This window comes from Trachemys scripta, chromosome 2, assembly GCF_013100865.1.
Source record: "Trachemys scripta elegans isolate TJP31775 chromosome 2, CAS_Tse_1.0, whole genome shotgun sequence".
Classification (NCBI taxonomy): Eukaryota; Metazoa; Chordata; order Testudines; family Emydidae; genus Trachemys; species Trachemys scripta.
This window is the reverse complement of record NC_048299.1, coordinates 217,088,396-217,108,849: the sequence shown is the minus strand read 5'-3', so window position 1 is coordinate 217,108,849 and position 20,454 is coordinate 217,088,396. Positions and strand designations below refer to the sequence as shown.

Genomic DNA, 20,454 nt, shown 5'->3' with positions numbered 1-20,454 from the left:
ACTCTTCCATTTTAAAAATCTATTATGTTCAGCCCAATGTGTCTTGTGCCAAAATATACCTGGATGGTTATGAGATTAGTGAGGTGGTTTAGTGGGTTATCTTCCCTCCCAACTGTCCTTTCCATTGTCTCCAATAGCCATGACTGCTTTTGAAGCAGTCCAGTTAACTATCAGAGACCTATTCCTCAACAAATGAGAACAGAAATTATTGTAGCAGCTCATTCAAACCCTGCAGATCTAAGCTTGATGGATCAGAATCTTGTTTAATAAAATGTTAGATATGGATCAGAGAACCTCAAATGAAAAAATGTGAAAGACAGAGGAGAGAAGGTCAGTGACAGACTGGTGTCAAAGGAGTACTAAATCGTTAGAGGAAATTTTGTACTACTGAAAATTGAGATAATCAGAACTTTTTCCAGGTAGGATTAGTAGACAAATTTTTATTCCTGAGGGCATTCTGCGTCAAAAATAAAAAAAAATTCTGCACACATTTTAAAATTCTGCAATTTTTATTTGTCAAATAAATGTGGAGGCTCCAGTATGGCATTGGGGAGCACATGCCACTGGCTGAATAGAGGTGGGAGATCACTGTGCAGCTTTTTCCCCCTTTCCCCCGGGACACAGACTCAGCGGTGAGGCTGCACCCAATTCTGTCACAGTGCAAGGACTGGGCCTGCCTTAGATACACCCCAGGGCCCTCCCCATCCATGCCAGGTGCACCACGTGTGGGCAGGCAGGCTCAGCAAGGCAGGATCTAAGTACGGAGGGGCTTAGTGTGGTGGGATCCAGGTGTGGGTTGAGATAGTTCTGGCAGGGCAATCTGGGTGTGGGCAGCTCAGTGGGGGATCCAGGTGTGGCGGGGATCTGGATGCACCAGGGGCGTGTTGTGGGGTTTTGGGTGCAGTGGTAATGGGACTCTGCAGGGGAGTCCAGATGAAGGCGGTTGGGGTTGGCCAGATTTTGGGGGAGTGGGACTCAGTTGGGTGAGGACCCAGGTGCAACTGTTTGGGGCTCAGTGGGGTGTCTGTCCTGCCTGTCCTCGCACTGTGCCCCAGAAGCAGCCAGTAGCAGGTCTGGCTCCTAGACAGAGGTGCGCAAGTGACTTCGCGCGGCTCTCACCCGCAGGCACCGTCCCATTGGCCAGTTCCCTGCCAATGGGAGTGTGGAGCCGGTGCTCAGGGCGGGGGCAGTGTGTGGAGCCCCGTGGGCCCCTGCGCTGCTCCCCGCTCCTCCCGCCCCCCCGGCCTAGGAGCTGGATCTGCTGCTGGCCACTTTCGGGGCACAGTGTTGTCGGAACAGGTAGAGACTAATCTGCTTTAGCACTGCTGACCGGACTTTTAACGGCCCGGTCGGTGGTGCTGACCAGAGCCGCCGCAACCCAGTGCCTTACATTCTGCGACCCAGTACTGGGTCGTGACCCGCAGTTTGAAAACCACTGATATTGATCAAGTTCTGGTAACATCTCAAATTTGTAATATTGCTATGTTCAAAGCAGGTATATTCAAGGCACTTGTCCTGTTCATTGAGTTAAAGGCCAGAAGGGACCACTAAATTATCTAGTCTGTTATTGGTGAAGCTTTTTTCTGAACTCCTTGAGAACTCCTTGTAGTTCAGTCATAGGTTGACATGTATGTCTGAATGGCCTGATACCATCCCATCTCTAACTACTTTATTATGAAGAGTATTGCTTCTATGTGTCTAAAGTCTTGTACTTACATAAATTCCATTCAGGTAGGTTTTTTTTAACTTAACCATTTTTTTTAAACAAGTGGACATCTTTACTTTTTTTTTTTTTTTTTTTCAAGTAAATTTTCACTTTGCTTACTGGTTTACTATTGAAAGAGTTCACTGTTTCCTTTTTGTTAGATGAAACACCTCGGACCTTCCCAATAGTGACCAATTATACTCTTCATGTGAGAAATCAGAATCTGAAGTTCTGTTCTGTTACTTACTCTTGAACATGTAGAGGAAGCTTTCATATTTTAACAGCAGTTTAGTCTACATATACTTACCTGTCTACTCCCATCTATGTGAAATATTAACTGAAGAATGACTGAAGCTGGGTCAAAATAGGGGGAGGATGAAATCTAATTGTGGGAGGAGAAGGAGATGCCTGGAGCTCCATTCAGGATGCTGAAGATCAAGTTATTGGCATGGGGGAGCAGGTGGGGACAATATTTAAGAAAAGAGGCTGTGGCAATCTGATGCTGATTGCTGCTGTTGCAAATGTAAAACTTCTAGTAAAAATAGTGGCTGCCAGCAGGGGGCCAAGAAATGATTACTTTGAATATAAATTTTAGCTTAACTCAAGAGTTTTATTCTGATTTTGCTTCATGGCTACAGTTTTCTTCTTAGTTGCAAAAACGACAGTTATGATCTTTCTGAATTGTTTTTGTAGCTTGTAATTAAATAACCTCTTTGAAAAACTAGTATTGGAGGTGAAGATAAGCCCAGAGTAACATCGTCACTGTTGCACTATTCCTTCAACTATAATATGTTGTTAATTGGCTATAACAACTTTTTATTTTCTCAAGGACATGGAAGATGCTTCGAAATCTACAATTCAGAGTGATTCATTATGTATCTTGGAATCTGTGTCTTCTAGCAGCTATACTTCAACAAGTCTGCCTTCTGACCCGCTAGGTAAAATACACTTGAATTCATGTGGTGAAAATGAAAGTGTCTGCTGGAATCGTTTTAAGAATGGAGGGGAGTGAAAGCAGAAAATCTTGTAATTGGCGGCCAGTAGAAAACTTTCTTCGGAAAGTCTAAGCTTTGGAGATTTAACTCGCTTTCAAAGTGTGAAATGTAGAAGAGATGCAAGAAATTTAAAAAGAACAGGAGTACTTGTGGCACCTTAGAGACTAACAAATTTATTAGAGCATAAGCTTTCGTGGACTACAGCCCACTTCTTCGGATATCCTCTTTGATATCTTTGCCACATTTAAGTAGTGGCTTAGTTTATTAGGCAAAAAGAAAGGTTTGGTCAGAACTTGTGGCTAGAAACATCAAATTGGTGGTTGGCGTAAGAGGAGAAAATAGGAAAACCAGGAAGTATCTGTGAGTCTGTTTTTGAGTTGCAGATGATTTGATGGGCAATGTTAAATATTTGGGACTAATCGGACATGTTTTCTCGTGCATTTGTGTTAATTAGGTATATGCAAAAAAATTGGGAGAAGTAACCAAGCTAAATTTTGTGTACAAAATTATGTATAATAGGGACTTTCTGGCCTTTGAATTTCAGAGGCTACTAAACAATTTCAGACTTGCTGATAAAGTGCTTGAGTAATCTTTTTTTTTTTTTTTTTTTTTTTTGGTTAATAGTGGAGGACTCTGTTTTACTTGATGCCGATGGGACTAAGCATCAGAGAACGCAGTCTTCAGTGTGGGTTTCCTTCTGTGAAATTTATAATGAGTATGTGTATGATCTTATGGATGTATTGGCTATATCAAAAAATCAAAAACGCAAAGTTCTAAAAATCTGTGAGGATCAAGGAGGAAACTCTTATATAAAAGGTAACAACATTACTTTTGTGACGTTGGTTGTCCTGTACAGATATTAATGACTTGATGTATTTGTAAACAAGTCTCTTTCTGCAGACTTAAAGTGGATCAACGTTCAGAGCACTGAAGAGGCTTGCAAAATATTAAAAATAGGAAACAAGAACCGAAGCTTGGCTTGCACTAGAATGAACCAGCACTCAAGTAGAAGGTTTGCTGCCTATAACTATAGATATGTCCTTGTACTCTACAGATTTGTTGAAAAAATTTAAATTATACCACTTCGAAAGCACTTCTGAAAAAAGCAATTATTAGTTGATTGCTGAAGACTCTGCTTGATTGTATTCTTGCCAGTGTATCAACCTGTCACTAATATCCCTTTTTGGGAGGGAAAACTGAGAAGGTTATGGCAAAAAAGATCTACCAATACTTGGAGTCCTTGTTTAATTACCTCTTCAGTCTCTTAAGCCTGGTTATGGTGCAGAAATTGCACTGGTCTCACTAGTTTACTGCAAAATAGATCAAATCATGCATCCATGTTAATTTAATTAGATCAATACAGTTGATTGAGATAAATCAGCAGATCTTGGTAAAGGATAAATGGAACAGGATTGGAATGGATGTTTTCTCTTGGGTTTCAAAGATAGTACTGGGCAACTGCTTGTCTCCAGCTGGGGTTTCTCAGGATTTCCTTGTCATTCCACTTGTTCAATGTGTGTGCAGGGCCAGAAACAATATTTTTTTTAACCTGCAGTACAACCTTTATGCTGATACTCCGCTGTCTACATTTTGCCAGACTAAGATATTGCAATTCAGCTTTCCATTTAGTCTGTATGGATAACAGCTAGCTGGTTATAATTCAGTCCAGAAAAGACTGAGATAATATTGGGTTAAGGGGAAAAAGGCTGAGGATCTTGTATTGAAAAGGTATGCCCACTTGTTACTCAGTTTTATAACTTGGGAGGGTTCTTTTTACCCTCTGCTGCGTTATGTCCATTTGTCTGTTGGCCAAGGATGCTTTTTCAGTGTGTCTTCAACAGGAGATTGTGATCTTTTCTGTTGAACAGTGGCAGTCTGTATCCACCTACAGAGGAAGGCTACACTTGAACACCCCTTAAACTAATGCAGAACAAAGTTACAGTAACTCCTCACTTAACGTCCTCCCACTTAACGTTGCTTCAAAGTTACGTCGCTGCTCCATTAGGGAACATACTCGTTTAAAGTTGTGCAATGCTCCCTTAGAATGTCGTTTGGCTGACTTTACAAGGGAGCATTGCACAAGTTCCTCTTCTCCTTCTCCACCTCCACCTCCTCCCCCTCCCTCCCTCCCAGCGCTTCCCCCGCCAAGCAGCACCGCCAAACAGCTTAGGACTTTCTGGGAGGGAGCGAGCGAGAGGGGAAGCTGCCTCCCCTCCCCCTCCCAGAATCGCAGCCATGGGGGCAGTGCCATGCTGCGCAGAGCCACCTGCACACCCCTTGCACCAAACAGGAGCTGCCCCAGGTAAGTGCTCTGCACCTCCTGCCTGCCCCAGCCCTGAGCCTCTTCACGCATCCCCACCCTGAATGCCCTCCCGCACCCTAACTCCCTTCCAGACCCTGAGCCCCAGGGGTAAGCCAGGGGCACATCCCCACCACAGTACAGTACTGTACAGTGTATATAATGCCTTTTGTCTTCCCCCAAAAAATTTTCTTGGAACCTAACCCCCCCGCATTTACATTAAATCTTATGGGAAAATTGGATTCATTTAACATCGTTTCACTTAAAGTTGCATTTTTCAGGAACATAACTACAACGTTAAGTGAGGAGTTACTGTATCTGCTTTCTTAGCAAAACTTCATGCATGGAACAATTACACTGGTGTTCCAGAGAATACACTGACTTCAATTAATTTGAGTGTAATTCATGACCTGTACACACCAAAACGAATTCCTTCAGGAATTGTGATTTGACTGTTGGAGTGCCTTTCTGCCAAACTACTTAGTAGAGATTAACTGTGATGCTCAGACTGTGCAGGAGGAATTGGGAGTAGAACATTCTTAACTCTGAAATTTTGTTTCCCTCTTTGGTCTGACAGCCAGAGTATAACTGTCAGAGCACTAATGGCTGGTTCTTTCAGAGGGATTTAGTTGATTTAGGATTTTCTTGTGATACTAAAATGTTGTTAATGCACCAGGAAAACTTTACAGAATATTGGGTAAACTGAACAAAAATTAAATGATGCATATGCTAGAAACCAGGGTGAATGATCAGACTGACAGATTCCTCCTCTCCTCCTACTTCCTTCCAAATCTACTCCCTCTATTTTCAGGGAGTTGATATTCCAAACACAGGGGAAGGTCTAGTTCCTGTGTGAAGTTCTTGCGTTCAGGGATCCAAAAATGAATCCTGGATCAGTAGATTTCTTTATGCTGCTTAAGCCAAACAGCCTGTGTGAATCATGAAAACCATTTTTTTCCCATCTGAAGCAGCTAATTAAAATTCCACCCTTAACTCCCAAACTTCAAGTAACCTCTATTTGTTTCTCTTTACCTTTTGGTTTTTTAATGGTATTATCAGATACTGTATCAACTTTTATTGGCTGATCAAATTAATGCATTACAAATATTCTCCTTAAGTGTCAGACAAAATAAAAAATAATTTTCTTTTGTACATATTAATCCCACTCAACTTGTGTTTTAAAAAAAAAAAACTAGGTAAAGTTGAACGTAATTCTAGCTGGAAATCAGATTGTTGATAATGAAAACTTGTTTGTTTCCCTTCTAGTCACAGCATATTTTCTATCAGACTACTAAGACTAAGTGATGAGGCTGAGCCTTGTATTCTTGGAGTTTCAGAGTAAGTGTCTGTCTTCTCAGTTCTACAATAAAATTAATATTTATGGGGGAGCTAGTAGTGAAACCTAACACTCTGAATTATAAGTTATTCTCTGACCTTTGAGTATTTCAGAGCCATGTTTGCAGCAGACCTTTAAAACTTGGTAAGGGGAGAGTCTTGAGGCCAGAAATCTGCCTTTATTGGTCTCATTGAATTCCATTAAGATATGGTTGAGAGAAACTTATGAAAATTGCCACTTTCCATCTGTAGCTTGCGTTCCTCAAGAAAACTTTTGGTAGCCTATTGAAATAACGGAAGATGAATATTCTAATCTAAGAGTGTGCCCAAGCCATCCCCAATACAACAATAGAATGTACTGCTCAGGGAACCCCAGGTAGCAATAGCCTCTCTGGGGGTTGGAGAGCAAGACAGTCTTCCCCTGACATCCCCTTCATCGGGGGCACCATGTGGGGAAGGCGCCCCCTATCTTCTGTGGAGGGAGCTAGGCTTGGCTGTATTTTCCCCCCAACTCAGTACATGACCCCATCAAGCCTCCCCTAATGGTAACTGCCTTTTGCTGCTGTCATAATATAGTGAGTCTCACACCTCAAGTGTTATACACTGCAGAAGGTTTAGAGTCCAGACTCTACCAATGATGCATGATCTCGGGCAGATGGGTGTTGTTTTGTTTTTACTGCTTTATGTATTTCCTTTTAAACAGCCTAGGAAACTACATTGTTAAAAGAATGCTTAACTGGCAGAGTCAAGCTCTTGGAAGTTGGGGGAATGTCAGGTTGCCTATGCAACCTTAATTTAGCCTGCTTGTGATCATTATGTATTATACACATACTAACTTCCCCCCCACAGGACTCCTCCTTCCTGCAGTGCACAGAATGGACAGTGCTCAGGGACTGAATCAGGGTTGTGTAGTGAAAGAAAATATCTATAGGATCCCTTTCCCCCTTTGGTAGGAGTGAAAAGAACAAAATAGAGGACTTCAGGAAGATGAAAGGATGGTGATTTAAGGCAGGTGAATGCCAAACAGGAGAGCCCTGTTATCCCTGCTTCTGCCATAGCTCACGTGTGTTATTGAGGAAGTCTTTTAAGACAAAATTTTGGGCAAGTGCCACTAATCATGTTCCTTTTTTTCTGGGCGCCTCTCTTGAGCCACTTGGGGCCTGAATAGGCAAAAGTGCTGAGCACTCAGACCTTCAGCTGAAGTTAACAGGAGCTGTGGGTGCCTAGGCAGTAAGGCAACGTGATCTGGAGGCATGAATATAGAGTTGAATCACGATGTTATGATTTCAAATCATGGCTCTGCCAGTGAGTCAGTTTTTATTTTCCTAAGTGGGGAAGATAAATTCATCTCCACTGAGATAAGAGCACTAACATTTGTGAGGCACTCTATTATGCCTGCCCTATGAGGTGTTCTGTATTTGCCTGCACACTTTGGTTAGCCTACAGTAAATAAGGTAAGATCATCAACTGAATGATATTGAACAACTGCCTCATTCCCTGAGCAGCACCAATCTTGTGTATTGAATGATGTAGGATCTTGTGGAAATGGTATGTGATCATGTAATTAAACATATACATGCAAAGGGCTAAAATCTGCATAGGCTTAGGTTGCATGGGCAATCTACATTTAAGCACATCACAACTTTTGAGTACTTGACTTTGCAACCTAAATGTCCTCCTAAGGCTGCTTTTTTTTAAATGTAGTTATTTTTCCTGGCACAAATATTTCTCTAAGTATTCTGGTGGGCCATGTGGGGGCAATCCAATGGCCTAATTCAAACTTTGATGACAAAAGTTGCATTATGTGATAAGCGTTACTTGGCTGTATGAGTCAACCTGTGGGGAACTCCTGTCCTCTGCACAGATGTTGGAAGCTGCAGAAAGAAACAAAGTACTCTGCATCCAAAAGTATCAATCCGTATTGTATTACTAATGCTCTGCATTAGTATTTCCTTGCAGTTCTCACAGCACTGAAGTTGACTAGGATCAAAGTACTTTCCATAGTGTATTTCTTCTCTAGGGGAAAGTGCTTCAGCAATTCAATTGGTATCATTCATTTGAGTTCAGGTGGATGTGGAATAGTCCTACACCAAGATTTGGGTTCCTATGAATGCTGGTTCTAAAGAATTAGTGTTGTGTTGTATTCTCTGAATGCACTAGTTCCCATTAGTGTTTGATTTATTTATTTTAAAATAAGGGCTGTGACGTTGGCTTAACTAACTCTCCATGGAATATGGAAATACTAGTGGCAATATTTAAGCTATCGCAGTGTATTTAACTATAGCTGTATTATGAGTAAGGCTGTGTTTTAGTCATGGGTATTTTTAGTAAAAGTCATGGGCAGTAAACAAAAATTCACGGCCTGTGACCTGTGCGTGAGTTGTACTATATACCCCTGACTAAAGCTTGGGTGCAAGGGCAGCCTGGGGGAGCTGCAGCATGCCCTGGGTGGGGTGTAGTCTGGGACCCCTGCTGGTGGGGGGTGGGGGTTGGTAGGGCTGGCAGACTCCCTATGTGGCTCTCTGGAAGCGGCGACATTTCCCCCCCGGCTCCCTCAGCTCCTAGCTCCCCGCCCCAACTATGGCCAATGGGAGCTGCAGGCGGGGGCAGCGTGCAGAGCTAGGAGGTGAGGTAGGGACGTGTTGCCACTTCCAGGGAGCCTCCCGAGGTAAGCGTTTCCCAGAGTCCTCACCCCCCTCCCACGCCCTAACCCCCAGCCCTGAGCTCCCTCCCACATGCACCCAAATTCCTGCTGCTGCTGGGGAGGGGGCAGTGGCCCGAGACTGCCCGAGCAATGGCTGGTGCGGCTGGCCCAGGGGTTGCCCGAGGTCCTCAGGCGGCTCCCTGGTGAGCTGCACTGGCTGCTGCAGAAGTGTCAGAGATCCCGGAAAGTCACAGAATCCATGACCTCCATGACAAACTCACAGCCTTAATTATGAGTATCTGATGCCCTACTCTGGACTTTGTATTGAAGGAAAGGCTTTGTACAAAACCATGTTCCTTACCTTCTGTTTGCAAAAGCCACTGAAGAATCAAACATTAGAAAGAAGGTACTCTGTAGTCTACATCTTAGATGTGTGTCCAGAAATGTTAAGAGTTAGTGATTGCACCAACATATCTGAAAGTAAACAATATTAAAAATTGTGTTTAACTTGTACAATATTTTTATTATTGATTAATTCTTTCATTTAGAATGTCTCTCTGTGACTTGGCTGGGTCTGAACGGTGCAATAAGACACAAACTTTTGGAGACAGACTAAAAGAAGCAGGGAATATTAATAATTCTCTTTTTATTCTTGGGAAATGCATTGCAGCACTGAAGCAGAAGCAGAATCCTAAGTAAGTGAGAAGACTTAAAACAACTTGAGTTTTAGTTCAGCTAAAAGACTAATCATGCAGTGCACAGCTTTGGGTAGTGGTTCTGCAAACTTGCACAGTGGTTCACTTAACATGTACATTTAGCAATATGTTTATTGCAAACATCACTATAATAACAATTTTTCCACAGGAAAAGTAGAAGACTTAAATTTGTATGTGCGAGTATGGTAGAAGAGACTTGAAACTGCAAAACCAGTGACTTTTATACTGCGAGCAACCAGTATCTCTCATAAATTCAGATTTTTCTCAATCTGTGCAAGTAGACTCACTTGAGAGTTCAGAAATAGACTGTACTCAGCATGAAATTATTCAAGTATCTCCTTTTTGTGAGTGGTAGGAACTTGTCCAAAAATACAGATTTGTTGTCCATATTTTTTTTTCTTGACTTTTTAAAATACCTTCTATATATCATTTCTTGGAAAGTATTTGGGAATATGTTCAGCTTTGTTGGATAGGAACGTTACATTCAAAGTTGAGTGTTCTTCTGGAAAAGCACATATGTTTCCTCAAAGATTGGATCTAGAAAAGCTATGCATATGATATTACAACTCACTCAGTTTCCTTAATGGAAATTGTACAATTTTCTCTTTAAGTGTGAAACACGGCTATATTCCATTCAGAGAGAGTAAACTCACCCGCCTGTTTCAACCGTTCTTCTGTGGTAAAGGCAAAGCTTGTATGATTGTCAACGTTAATCAGTGTGCCTCCACCCACAGTGAGACGTTGCACGTAATGAAATTTTCTGCTACAGCCAAACAGGTAAGTAGAAGTCTACTTCTCCTTGAAGCATTCTTACACTTAACTTATGAATTGCCTAGATTGACTATATTTTGAAACTCCTGATCATATGGTCTCAATGTACTTAGGACTTCTTGATTTGAAGTGCAACTGGCTTGTCTCTTATGGGCTTATAATATACCATACTACTTCCTATATATAAAATGCTGTTGTTTGTTTGCAAAAAGTTTTTAATAGTCTTAACTTTCTTGAAATTGTCATTTTTCAATCAGGTATGCAGAATTGCATTCCTATATTAGTATGCACTAAACTAAGTACAGTTACCTAGTGTGACCAGACAGTGTTGGCCATGTTATGCCAGCTGTGCACATGCACACGATGTGTGATTACAACTGAATTATTTGCATGCACAAGTTATGAATGTATAAATGAGTTGCACAAGCTGACCATTTGTCCCAAAGCTTTTTAACAGCAGATTCAAGAGATGCAGTAAGAGGAGGCTATCTCTAGTATCTTACAACCAATATCCTAAACAAGATCTCTAGTGCTCAAATTCCTCTTGTTTAATGTTCATGACCTGGGTTTAATTTTTTTCTTACTGGTCTTGCCTTCTGGTCAGTAGGGGCATGGAGTGGTTTGGAGGCAGTGTGCACAACCCCGGAGGAGAATCCTGTTCAAACAATCTTTACTTTCTTTGGGAGTGGCTGGCATGCACGCTCTCTCTTCTCTGTGCCCCCTGTCCTCCCCTCCTAGGTGGTTGCTAGTTCCTACCCTCCCTGCCTCATCACTTAATGCAGGATTTTGGGTGGTATTTTATCTTACCCTGCTCTACTCCCTTTCCTATTGCTTCCTGACAGTTGCCCCACAGAATCAGTTGCTGGGCTGCCTCTTGCTGTCCACCTCCTGCTGCTCTCATGAGGGAGCCTTTACTTCATGGAATGAGAATCTTATTTCTAGTTTGGGGCTGTAAACCCACTTTTAAATGTAAAACTCTATTACACTCTTAAACTGTTAGAGCTCCTAAGTCAGGGCTTCTGACAGTGCTCTCAATGTAAAGCTTTCCCTGTTTGAGTTCTCTCGTAGTACATGCTTCTTCCATCTCTGGATGGATAGAGCTTGTCTGTCATAATCCCTGAGCTACTCTGATCAAAGTCCCATGACTCAATCTTAATCTTGCCCATCAGGGTGTACACCTGAACCTCTCAGTTACATCCCACATGAGGCAATAGCCACCTTAGGTAATTGCTCTTGGTCATTCAGGGCAAATGTGCCAAAAGTTAAAATTCTTGGACATTTTTTCCAAATCTCTGCTTCGATAACTAACCATAGCAACTCTGAAAATAAGGAAAACGATCTTGTTTTAATAAATAAAAACTGAGGGACAACATCATTGTTTCTGTCTTAAAAGTATATGTATTTTAACAGATTCTTCGCAAGATGGAAGGCTTGTTAACATAACTCTTTTATATTTATACCAGAAAGAAATGCTATTTCCCCCACAGTACATATAATTTTGACAATTTTTCAGGTTATTCAGACAATCCACCCCCAAACCTTTGGATATTTTGCTCCAAAACTGGTTGGGAAGAATGGCAAGCCTATAGTACATTTTGATGCCAATATATCTGCTGAAGAGGTTCCTGATGAAGATATAGATACCTCCTCTGAAGAGGAAGTGGACATCACCATCATGACCCATGAGGTACAGTAACTCCTCACTTAAAGTCGTCCCAGTTAACTTTGTTTCATTGCTGGTCAATTAGAGAACATGCTTGTTTAAAATTACACAATGCTCCCTTATAATGTTGTTTGGCAGTCCACTGCTTGCAGAAAGAGGAGCCCGTTGGAGCGAGCTAGTGGGGGGGGCTTGGAACCAGGGTGGACTGGCAGCCCCCTATCAGCTCCCCTAAGTTCCCTGTGCGGCAGCTGTCCAGCAGGCTATCAATTGCTGCCAGTTCAGCTGTCCCTCCCCCCACTGCCATGTGCTGCTCCTGCCCTCTGCCTTAGAACTGCTCCCGGGAGCCTCCTGCTTGCTGTGTGGTGGAGGGATGGGCGGAAGGGGGGGGGGTTAATGTCAGGGTGTCCTCCTCCCCCTTCTCCTGTCCCCCCTCCCACTTGCCCCATCTCCGTGGAGCAGGGGGGAACTCGACAGGGCTCAGGACTGTGGGAGCTTGCTGGCAGCAGCTGCTGTCTCAACATGCTGATCTAATTAAAAAGGTAATGTATTTAGAGTGCAGACAGTGTACTTAAAGGGGCAATGCGCATCTCTCTCTCTCTCTCATGCACAGGGTGTGTCTCTGTCTGCCATGCTGTCTCCCCTCCCTCCATTTGTGCTGCCTTGTAGACTGTGAGGCTACATTAACAACAATGTATTAACCCTTGAGGGCTCAGCTGTTATAGTTCATTGTTTTAGCAGTAAGGCATTCCCTGGGAAATATCCCACCCTCTGACTTCATCACCTCAACCAAGCTTCACAATCATCATTGCTGTGTATGGTATTAGTTTATTTGTTTAAAACTTACACACTCTCTCTCTTCCCCCCCCCCCCCCCCCGCCCCCGTGGGAGCAAGATACAGCTATTGAAGTAAATATCAGTTTTTCCCATTGACTTCAGTGGGAGAGGGCTCAGAATCATTTTTCTGGCACATGCCTCAGTTCTGATGAAACCTCAGTATTTCAATAGGAAAACCAACATAGAAAGGCCCATGAGATGGGGTTTCATGTTCCATAGTGGACAGTTAGAGAGAGCTTTTATGAACTCCATTGCTTGGTAAATAACACTTTTTTTTTTTTTTTTTTATTATTTTAATTGCATGTTGTTCTTGCTTTTAGCTTGGTTTCTGAAGTGAAGTATTTTAAATGCAGGAGCTCTTGAAAACTACTGAGAACCTGAAGAAGATGCTAGTTGCAGAAAGACAGAGTAAACTTCTTCTTGAGGTGCAGATACGTAAAGAGATGGCAGAAGCCATGTTTCAACAACTGTTGGAAACCGAGGAAACTTGGAGGTAAGTGATGAGACCATCAAAAATATATAACATGATGGGATGGAATAGAATAGGAACATCTCATGCATACACCATTTAGAGAGGAAGCTAATAATGGCTGGCCAACTCTAAAGCTCTTCTATTGTTCCCAAGAGCAAAAGACTAGAAAATGTCTCAGTGATCAGACTACTGTTGCATGCTTCCAAAAAACAAACAAACAAAACAAAGTGGTGGTGTCCTCTGTATGCATCACTGAATTTATTCTATGGTTAACCTGAAATTACTGGAGGATATCTCATTCTGACTTTCCCGTACATGAGAATCTACCAGACCAGGTAAGACAGACTGGATCTAATCACATACACTCAGTACCTCTGAGGACACTCTCCTAGATTGCTGTAGAATACAAACTGCTACATTAGTGGTAGAACACCTTTGTAAGCACACAGTTTTGTGTGTTTTTTTGCCAGCTCCACGAACCATTACTGACTTCTTGGTGGCTAAAATACTGTGACTGCACACAGAATATAGAGCTGGTTCTGAGCAATGGTCCTGGTAACTCCAGGGATTGGTTCAATAATTTGGGAATCTGCAAAGTTGATGGGTATTTCAAATGTTATTGCATGTGACATAGGGTGTGAGTGCTCTCATGTACAATGAGTGACTGCTTTCAAATAGTTATGAAAAATAGTCTCGCCCTGTCCCGCTCTTCTCAGACCTCCTCTTTCCTGCCAACCGTTCACCAGTCTTCTCTTTTTGCCATCCCCATGTGTGTGGTGTTATGTTAGGTAGTAGAAGCAGTTGGATGGCAAGAAAAATCATCTGCTTAGTTCTCTCATCTTCTCTCTGCTATTCATTTTCATTCAGCTTCCGCTTCTGTTCCACTAAAGTACAGTTGTCTGACATTTTAAGAGGCTAGCCATGATAGACCATGGCCTCTCTTGCAGGTGACTAAACACAGAGAAATCAAGCAAGCACTGAGGTTGTAGGCATCTGCATGCTACTAAAGAAACCTGAAATTACCTGTAGCATTTTTGCATCTTTTCTTGGGATGGTGTCCCATGTTTTTCTAGGGGAGTTCTAAAAAAAAATTGCGAAAATCACAATGGGATTGTGTACCTCACCCCTGTATTTATGATTGGTGCCGAGATGAGCCTAATAGGAATGCCACAGAAATGTATTGTACTGTAGTGTAGTAAAATAGGAGACAATTGGTTAGACAGGTCTTACAGTAGTGTTAATATGTCAGGTCTGTCACTGCCTATTGATGGAAACTTGCTGGGTTTTTCTGCCCCCCTCTCCCCTCCCCCCCCAAAAAAAATTAAGGCTGGAATAGCCCATCTAAGGCTTGGTTTAAACTTAAATTTATCAATGTAGTTCTGTTTGGAGTGTGAGGGTGGTAGGCTAATCTGCACAGTTAAACCAACAAAACCTTCCTGATGTAGATGCAGTTTATACTGGCATAGAAGTGCTTATACCCAGTGATGAGCTGCCAAAATCTTAACAAGTGGTTCCTTCCTCCTCACCCCACGAGGGGGTCATGGTCCACCCCCCCGGGCCCCCCCCCCCCCCCCCCCCCCCCCCTCCCTCTTTGCCCCCCCCCCCCCCCCCGACACCTGCCCCATTTAAAAGCCCTTTTAGAACCAGTTGTCTCACACTGGACAACCGGTTCTAAAACGGCTTCTAAATTTAACAACCGGTTCCCATGAACCGGTGCGAACCGGCTCCAACTCACCACTGCTTGTACCAGTATAGCTTATGCTGGTTCCTCAAACTGCACTTATATGCCAAAATAAGACCTAAATTGTAGATTGGCTCAAGTTTAAAAGTGGATCAAATTCATAGGAGTTCAATCTCAAATGGGTTTGAGCTTAGATATTAAGGATTGGAGGGATGGTCCAGTATTTAGAGTGCTAGCTCAGGATTGGAGCCACAGGTTCGATTGCCTTCTCCACCACTGGCTTTCTGTGTGACTTTAGGCTTGTTGTGTTTCAGTTCTGCAACTGTACAATGGGGGATAATAGCCCTTCCCAACCTCTGTGGTGGTGTGAGTATAAATCCACTAAAGATTGCAGTATTTGAGTGCCTCACCAAAATGGGGACCATATAAATAGCTCTGAGCCTTTTTCAGTATTGCCAGTTGGTGTACTGTGACTGCATCAGCTGAATGATAGATCAAAGCAGTGACATATAACATGTTTTTAAGCTGTCCTGGGCTGGCAAATATCTGTTACCAAACCAAAGTAGTATAGAAAACTAGACCAACCAAACTTGACTGACTTGCAGCATTAAATATGCACATAACACTTCCTGTTGCATATATAGTTGTCCCATAGACTTGCATTATAGCACCATTGTAAGTAGCTCAGAAAAAGTCCTTGCTAGCATTAATATCTAGACAGTAAAGGAGCCAGAAACAACAATTTTTGGCTTCTCTTGATTTCTCTGTTAACTTACAATGTTCTAGTACTATAGATAACTAGAATTATTTTTCTGATAGTGAAAAATAGAATTTGACCAGACTGACTAAAGGACTAAGTGAAATTACTACAGGCTTAAAAAGTAGAACTTAGAGTACTGGACATTTCTTCTGCTAGTCTCCCACTTAACCTCTTAATTTACTTAATTTATTTACTTTGAATCTTTGTCCAACTCTCTCTAGGTTTCATGTGTAGTTTTGAAATATTAACACTTTGACTCCTGTAAAATTGTGTAAATGTAGCACTCAAGCAAGCTAACTTGATTTATTTATCATTCTCAGTAAACGCTTGGAAGATATGAGAGAAAGTTATGAGGAAAAATTGGAGAATAAATTTGAAATGTATAAGGAAGCTATAAAGAAACATGCATATATGTGTGCAATGAAACAAATTGAAGACCACTATGTTCCAATAGAAGAGTTCGTAGTTGAACAAGAGAAAGTTGAGGTAGACTTCATTTTGTGTGGTTTTTTTTTTTTTTTTTTTTTTAAATTGCAGTGTCCTTAAATTGTCAGCCTATGTAACATTGCCTTTCCTTAAAGGTATCCTCCAGGAATTCTCCCTTTAACTGTAACATTGTAAACTAAGCCACCAAAATAACTTTTTTGAGGTTATTCAACTCATTTATGCTGTGAATTCATGGTCCTATTGTGCTAGTAGGGTGACAGTCTCCTTCTGACACTGTTTCTATGCTAATAGCTTCTCTGGGAACTCTGGCTGTGGGTATGTCTAAACTGCAATAAAACACCTGCGGCTTGCCCATGTTGGCAGACTTGGACTGTGGGGCTATAAAATTGTAGTGTAGACATTCCGGCTGGAGTTTGGGCTTTGGGACCCTCCAGCCTGAGCCTGAATGTCTGCACTACAGTTTTCTAGCTCCGCAGCCCAGGCCCCACAAACCTGAGTTAGTTGACACAGGCCAGCTGTGGGTGTACTATTGCCGTGGTAGACACGTTCTGCGTGGCTAACACCAATGAGCTCTTGTGTGTGGAAACACTACCTGCACACTCCACCTAGACATCAGTTTTGTGTGTGTGTTAACTGGAGGGAATGTGGATTTGATCAAAGCTGTGTCAGGAGGAAAGACCTAGAATGACTGGAGGAGGAAGGTAGCAACGCAAAGGATTGCCGGTATGAGAATGATGGCATAGAAGCCAGGAGCTAAGATGGGATCCCACCATTGTCTAGAGGGTGGGAGCAAGACTTCAATCTTTGAGGGGAAGTGTCTGTGGAGGAAAAGCAGAGTGGAGACATGGTGAGTGAGAGGGATAGCCCTCGTAGAAGTTCTTAATTCTGAAGGTTCATAGGGAAGCAGTTGATGGTCAGGAGATTGGTAGTTTTGTGGTGAGAAATCAAAATTTTTAATAAAACCCAAAAGGCTCTTGAGTCTATACTCAATACTTGAATTTTTTAGTAGCTGTATCCTAAACTAAATTACATAATCTTAAAGTAGATGCAGATGTGTATTCCACTTAGGTGTGTACACATCCAGCATGCCTGAGCTTTTGCCTAGCATTGCCTGTAGAAAGGTAGCGCTCATGCTCTGGCACCTTCCCTGGCTATCTGAGATGGCACCTTCCCTACCCCAACACAGTTCCTTCTCACCACCTGTGGTTGAAGTCTCACGATCTCGCACCTATTTTATTGTAATAAGTATTCGTTAATAACTTTAGTGTTCCCCAGTGATGCCCTCACTGGGGTTTAAACACTATCCTTAGTGTGGAGGGGTGATCCTCAATAGCAATCCCCACACACGTTGCTTGCTTTGTTTTGGTGAGGCACACCTTAAGAGCGCTATTCAATTTGTATATTGTTTCAGAAGTGGACTCAAGTGGTGTGGGACCTTTGCCTCAAGCAGCACCTGCTTGAATAGGCCATGTGGCGTGATCTGGTACCAAGGCCCCCCTCGGGCTCATCGCACTGCCGCCACTCATTCTGGGGCAGGCGTCTTGCCAAAGAGACAGAGGAGCTGTTCTGTCGTTGGTGCTGAGGAAGAGGTCTTGGGACCACTCCAAGTTGTGGGGCGACTCCTTTGCCTCCCCTTGAAAATGTGCAGACCAGCACAGGGTAAGTTCTGGCAGGCAGGAAGGCATGGATACATCTGACCCTTCCCTGGTACCAGGTGGGAAATGCAGAAACCCGATATAATTGATTCTGGCTCCTGTCTTAAGGCATCTGTTGAACCTGGTACTAACAAGGGAGATGTCGGTACCAATTTCATCCACGTTGTTGGTGTACCAGGCCACCACATACCACCTCTGCCTCTTCATCCTGATCTCACTGTTGGTCCAGGACTTTCCCAGGGTTGCGCCACCTCCAATGTAACAAGCCACTGCACCTCTATGTCCGTGGCCACTGCATCTAGATGCTCTCCTTCCTGTGGTAGGGATGGAGCTGGTACTGGAATTGGTGCGGGAAACCTCAGCACTAGTGCTCTCTTCAGCCCTGCCATGTTCAATGCTGCAAGTGCTCTCATGGCAGCTCTCACCACTTTTGTCATTGGTGCATTTGGATGCTCCGGTACCGCTGTTTCCATCAGAACCAATGCTTCTTGTGGCACCAGCATGCTCTGTACTGCCTTCATCAGGGGCCCAGATTCCCACCTTGTTCTGGGCGACGGATGACTTGGACCAATGTTTGGGTGTAACTCTGCCCACGTTGCTGAGATCCCGGTGCTCCGATTCAGAGTCAGTTGTCGTCCTCCTGCTCCGCATCAACAAGTGAATTCCGGAGGATGCCAATGGACCAGTATGGCTCCCAGGTTGGCAGGTGCCTCATGGCCGGGACAGAGGTCCCTGGCCACCAATACCCTATCCCTATCAGTGGCCGGATGATGCTGTGCTTCCTCATTTGTCCTCTCCTTCTGTTCCAGAGAACTTTAAGGCGTAACAAGACCTTTACCCCATGTAACTATGCCCCTGGGCATCCAAGCGGCATTCCTCCAAGAGAACACACGCAAACTGGTGAACATTTTATAGCCCACCATCCCAAGGAGAGTGTTCCTCCTAATCAGTGATGTGCTCCTTGAGCACACGAGAGCCCTGTGGAGTACACTGGCCTCAGTACTGCTGATGGCAAAACGTGTGGAAAAGTGCTACTTTGTTCCCATGCAGGGATTTGAGGGGTTCTTTTTCCATCTGGCCCCGAATTCCCGTTTTGTAACAGCGGTAAATGACAGGGTCTGGCCAGGAAAGTTCAAGTCTACTCTCAAGGACAGACTCGTAGATCTTCCTGCCTAGAAGATCCAGCCACTCTACCTCATCGCCCTTGCAGATGAGGATTGCAAATGAATGAGCTTTGTTGGCCCAATATGACTTCCTCAATTGATCAGTCATGGCTAAAGTTGAGGACCAGTTGCCAGAGGCTTTGCATGAGGAGTTCCGGATGTTTGTTGTGGAAGGCTGCTTAGTGGCCAAAACATTCCTGCAGCCCGCCCTTGATGTTATTGGCACCTTGGCCAGGGTTATGGCCTTGGCAGTAACTGAGGAAGGTTTTCTGGCTGCAGAACTTTGGAATCACTCTGGATATCCATCAAGGACTTGCCCTGTGACTGCAAAGTCTTGTTCTTGGACAAGACTGACACTTTGCACTCCTTCAGGAATTTCAGGGCTACCTTGAGGTCCTTGGAAGTGAACAGGTCATCCATGCAAAGATACCATTATGAGGCTCAGCAGCAGCAACAATGTCACCTGCAGCATTCCTTTGCACAATCTTTTCTCCTGAAATAGGACTACCCTAGAAAGGGGGATAGATCCCACAGGAGGACGCAGTTGGGCTTGAGCTTCGGGCAGTTCACATGCCCTCCCTCAGTGCAGACCAAGCACCCATTTTGACTCCTTTGACCAGAGCACTGGTCCACTTTAATAATGCTTGGGACTATATTACCTCTGACAGCTGTGTCCTAGATACTGTTGGATTGAGCTATGCAATCCTGTTCCTCTCCATGTCCCCCTCCAACCCTTCTTTCCTGTCCCTGTTCAGGAACCCCTCTCACGAGACACTGCTCATCAAGCAGGTCAGCTCTTTGAAGTTGGGAGCAATGGAGGTTCCATAGGAACACTGGAGCTGCGTGTTTTTACTCCTGGTATTTCCTTATACCGAAATCCAAAGGCGTGATGTGACCCATTCTTGACCTTCGTGCCCACAACAAATTAAGTACTTGAGATTCTGTATGGTCACTCTATCGGCTATCCTCCCACACTGTCTCAAAACGACTGGTTTGCTGCCCTGGACTTTGAGGACACTGTACATTCTGCTGAGCCTCAGGAAGTTTCTACATTGTGGTAGGAGACTGCCACTTTCAGTATACGGTCCTCCCATTCGGCCTCTCTTCTGCCCCCCGAGTTTTCACCAAATGCATGGCAATATCATGAAATATTTTAGGAGGAAGGGAATCCACATCTTCTGATAGCTTGATGATTGGTTGCTGAAGGCTGGCTCCAGAGAGGAGGTTCTTACCCACATTGACGTCACATTTAGTTTGCAGTGTTTAAAATGAGTTCCAGACGGTCGAGCAAAGTCAACCTTGACTTCTGCTCAA

The 20,454-nt window shown here is 43.5% G+C and overlaps 1 protein-coding gene across 1 annotated transcript in view; it reads left to right on the top strand.

Moving 5' to 3' along the window:
• Positions 1 to 20,454, top strand: part of LOC117873497 (kinesin-like protein KIF20A) — a 36,959-nt gene that overhangs the window by 6,277 nt on the left and 10,228 nt on the right. Inside the window, exons 6-14 of the mRNA XM_034762943.1 lie at positions 2,535 to 2,643; positions 3,325 to 3,516; positions 3,601 to 3,712; positions 6,266 to 6,337; positions 9,527 to 9,673; positions 10,306 to 10,471; positions 11,979 to 12,152; positions 13,316 to 13,455; positions 16,196 to 16,361. Of these exons, the coding sequence (XP_034618834.1) occupies positions 2,535 to 2,643; positions 3,325 to 3,516; positions 3,601 to 3,712; positions 6,266 to 6,337; positions 9,527 to 9,673; positions 10,306 to 10,471; positions 11,979 to 12,152; positions 13,316 to 13,455; positions 16,196 to 16,361 (1,278 nt within the window). The remainder of the gene's footprint in view (positions 1 to 2,534; positions 2,644 to 3,324; positions 3,517 to 3,600; positions 3,713 to 6,265; positions 6,338 to 9,526; positions 9,674 to 10,305; positions 10,472 to 11,978; positions 12,153 to 13,315; positions 13,456 to 16,195; positions 16,362 to 20,454) is intronic.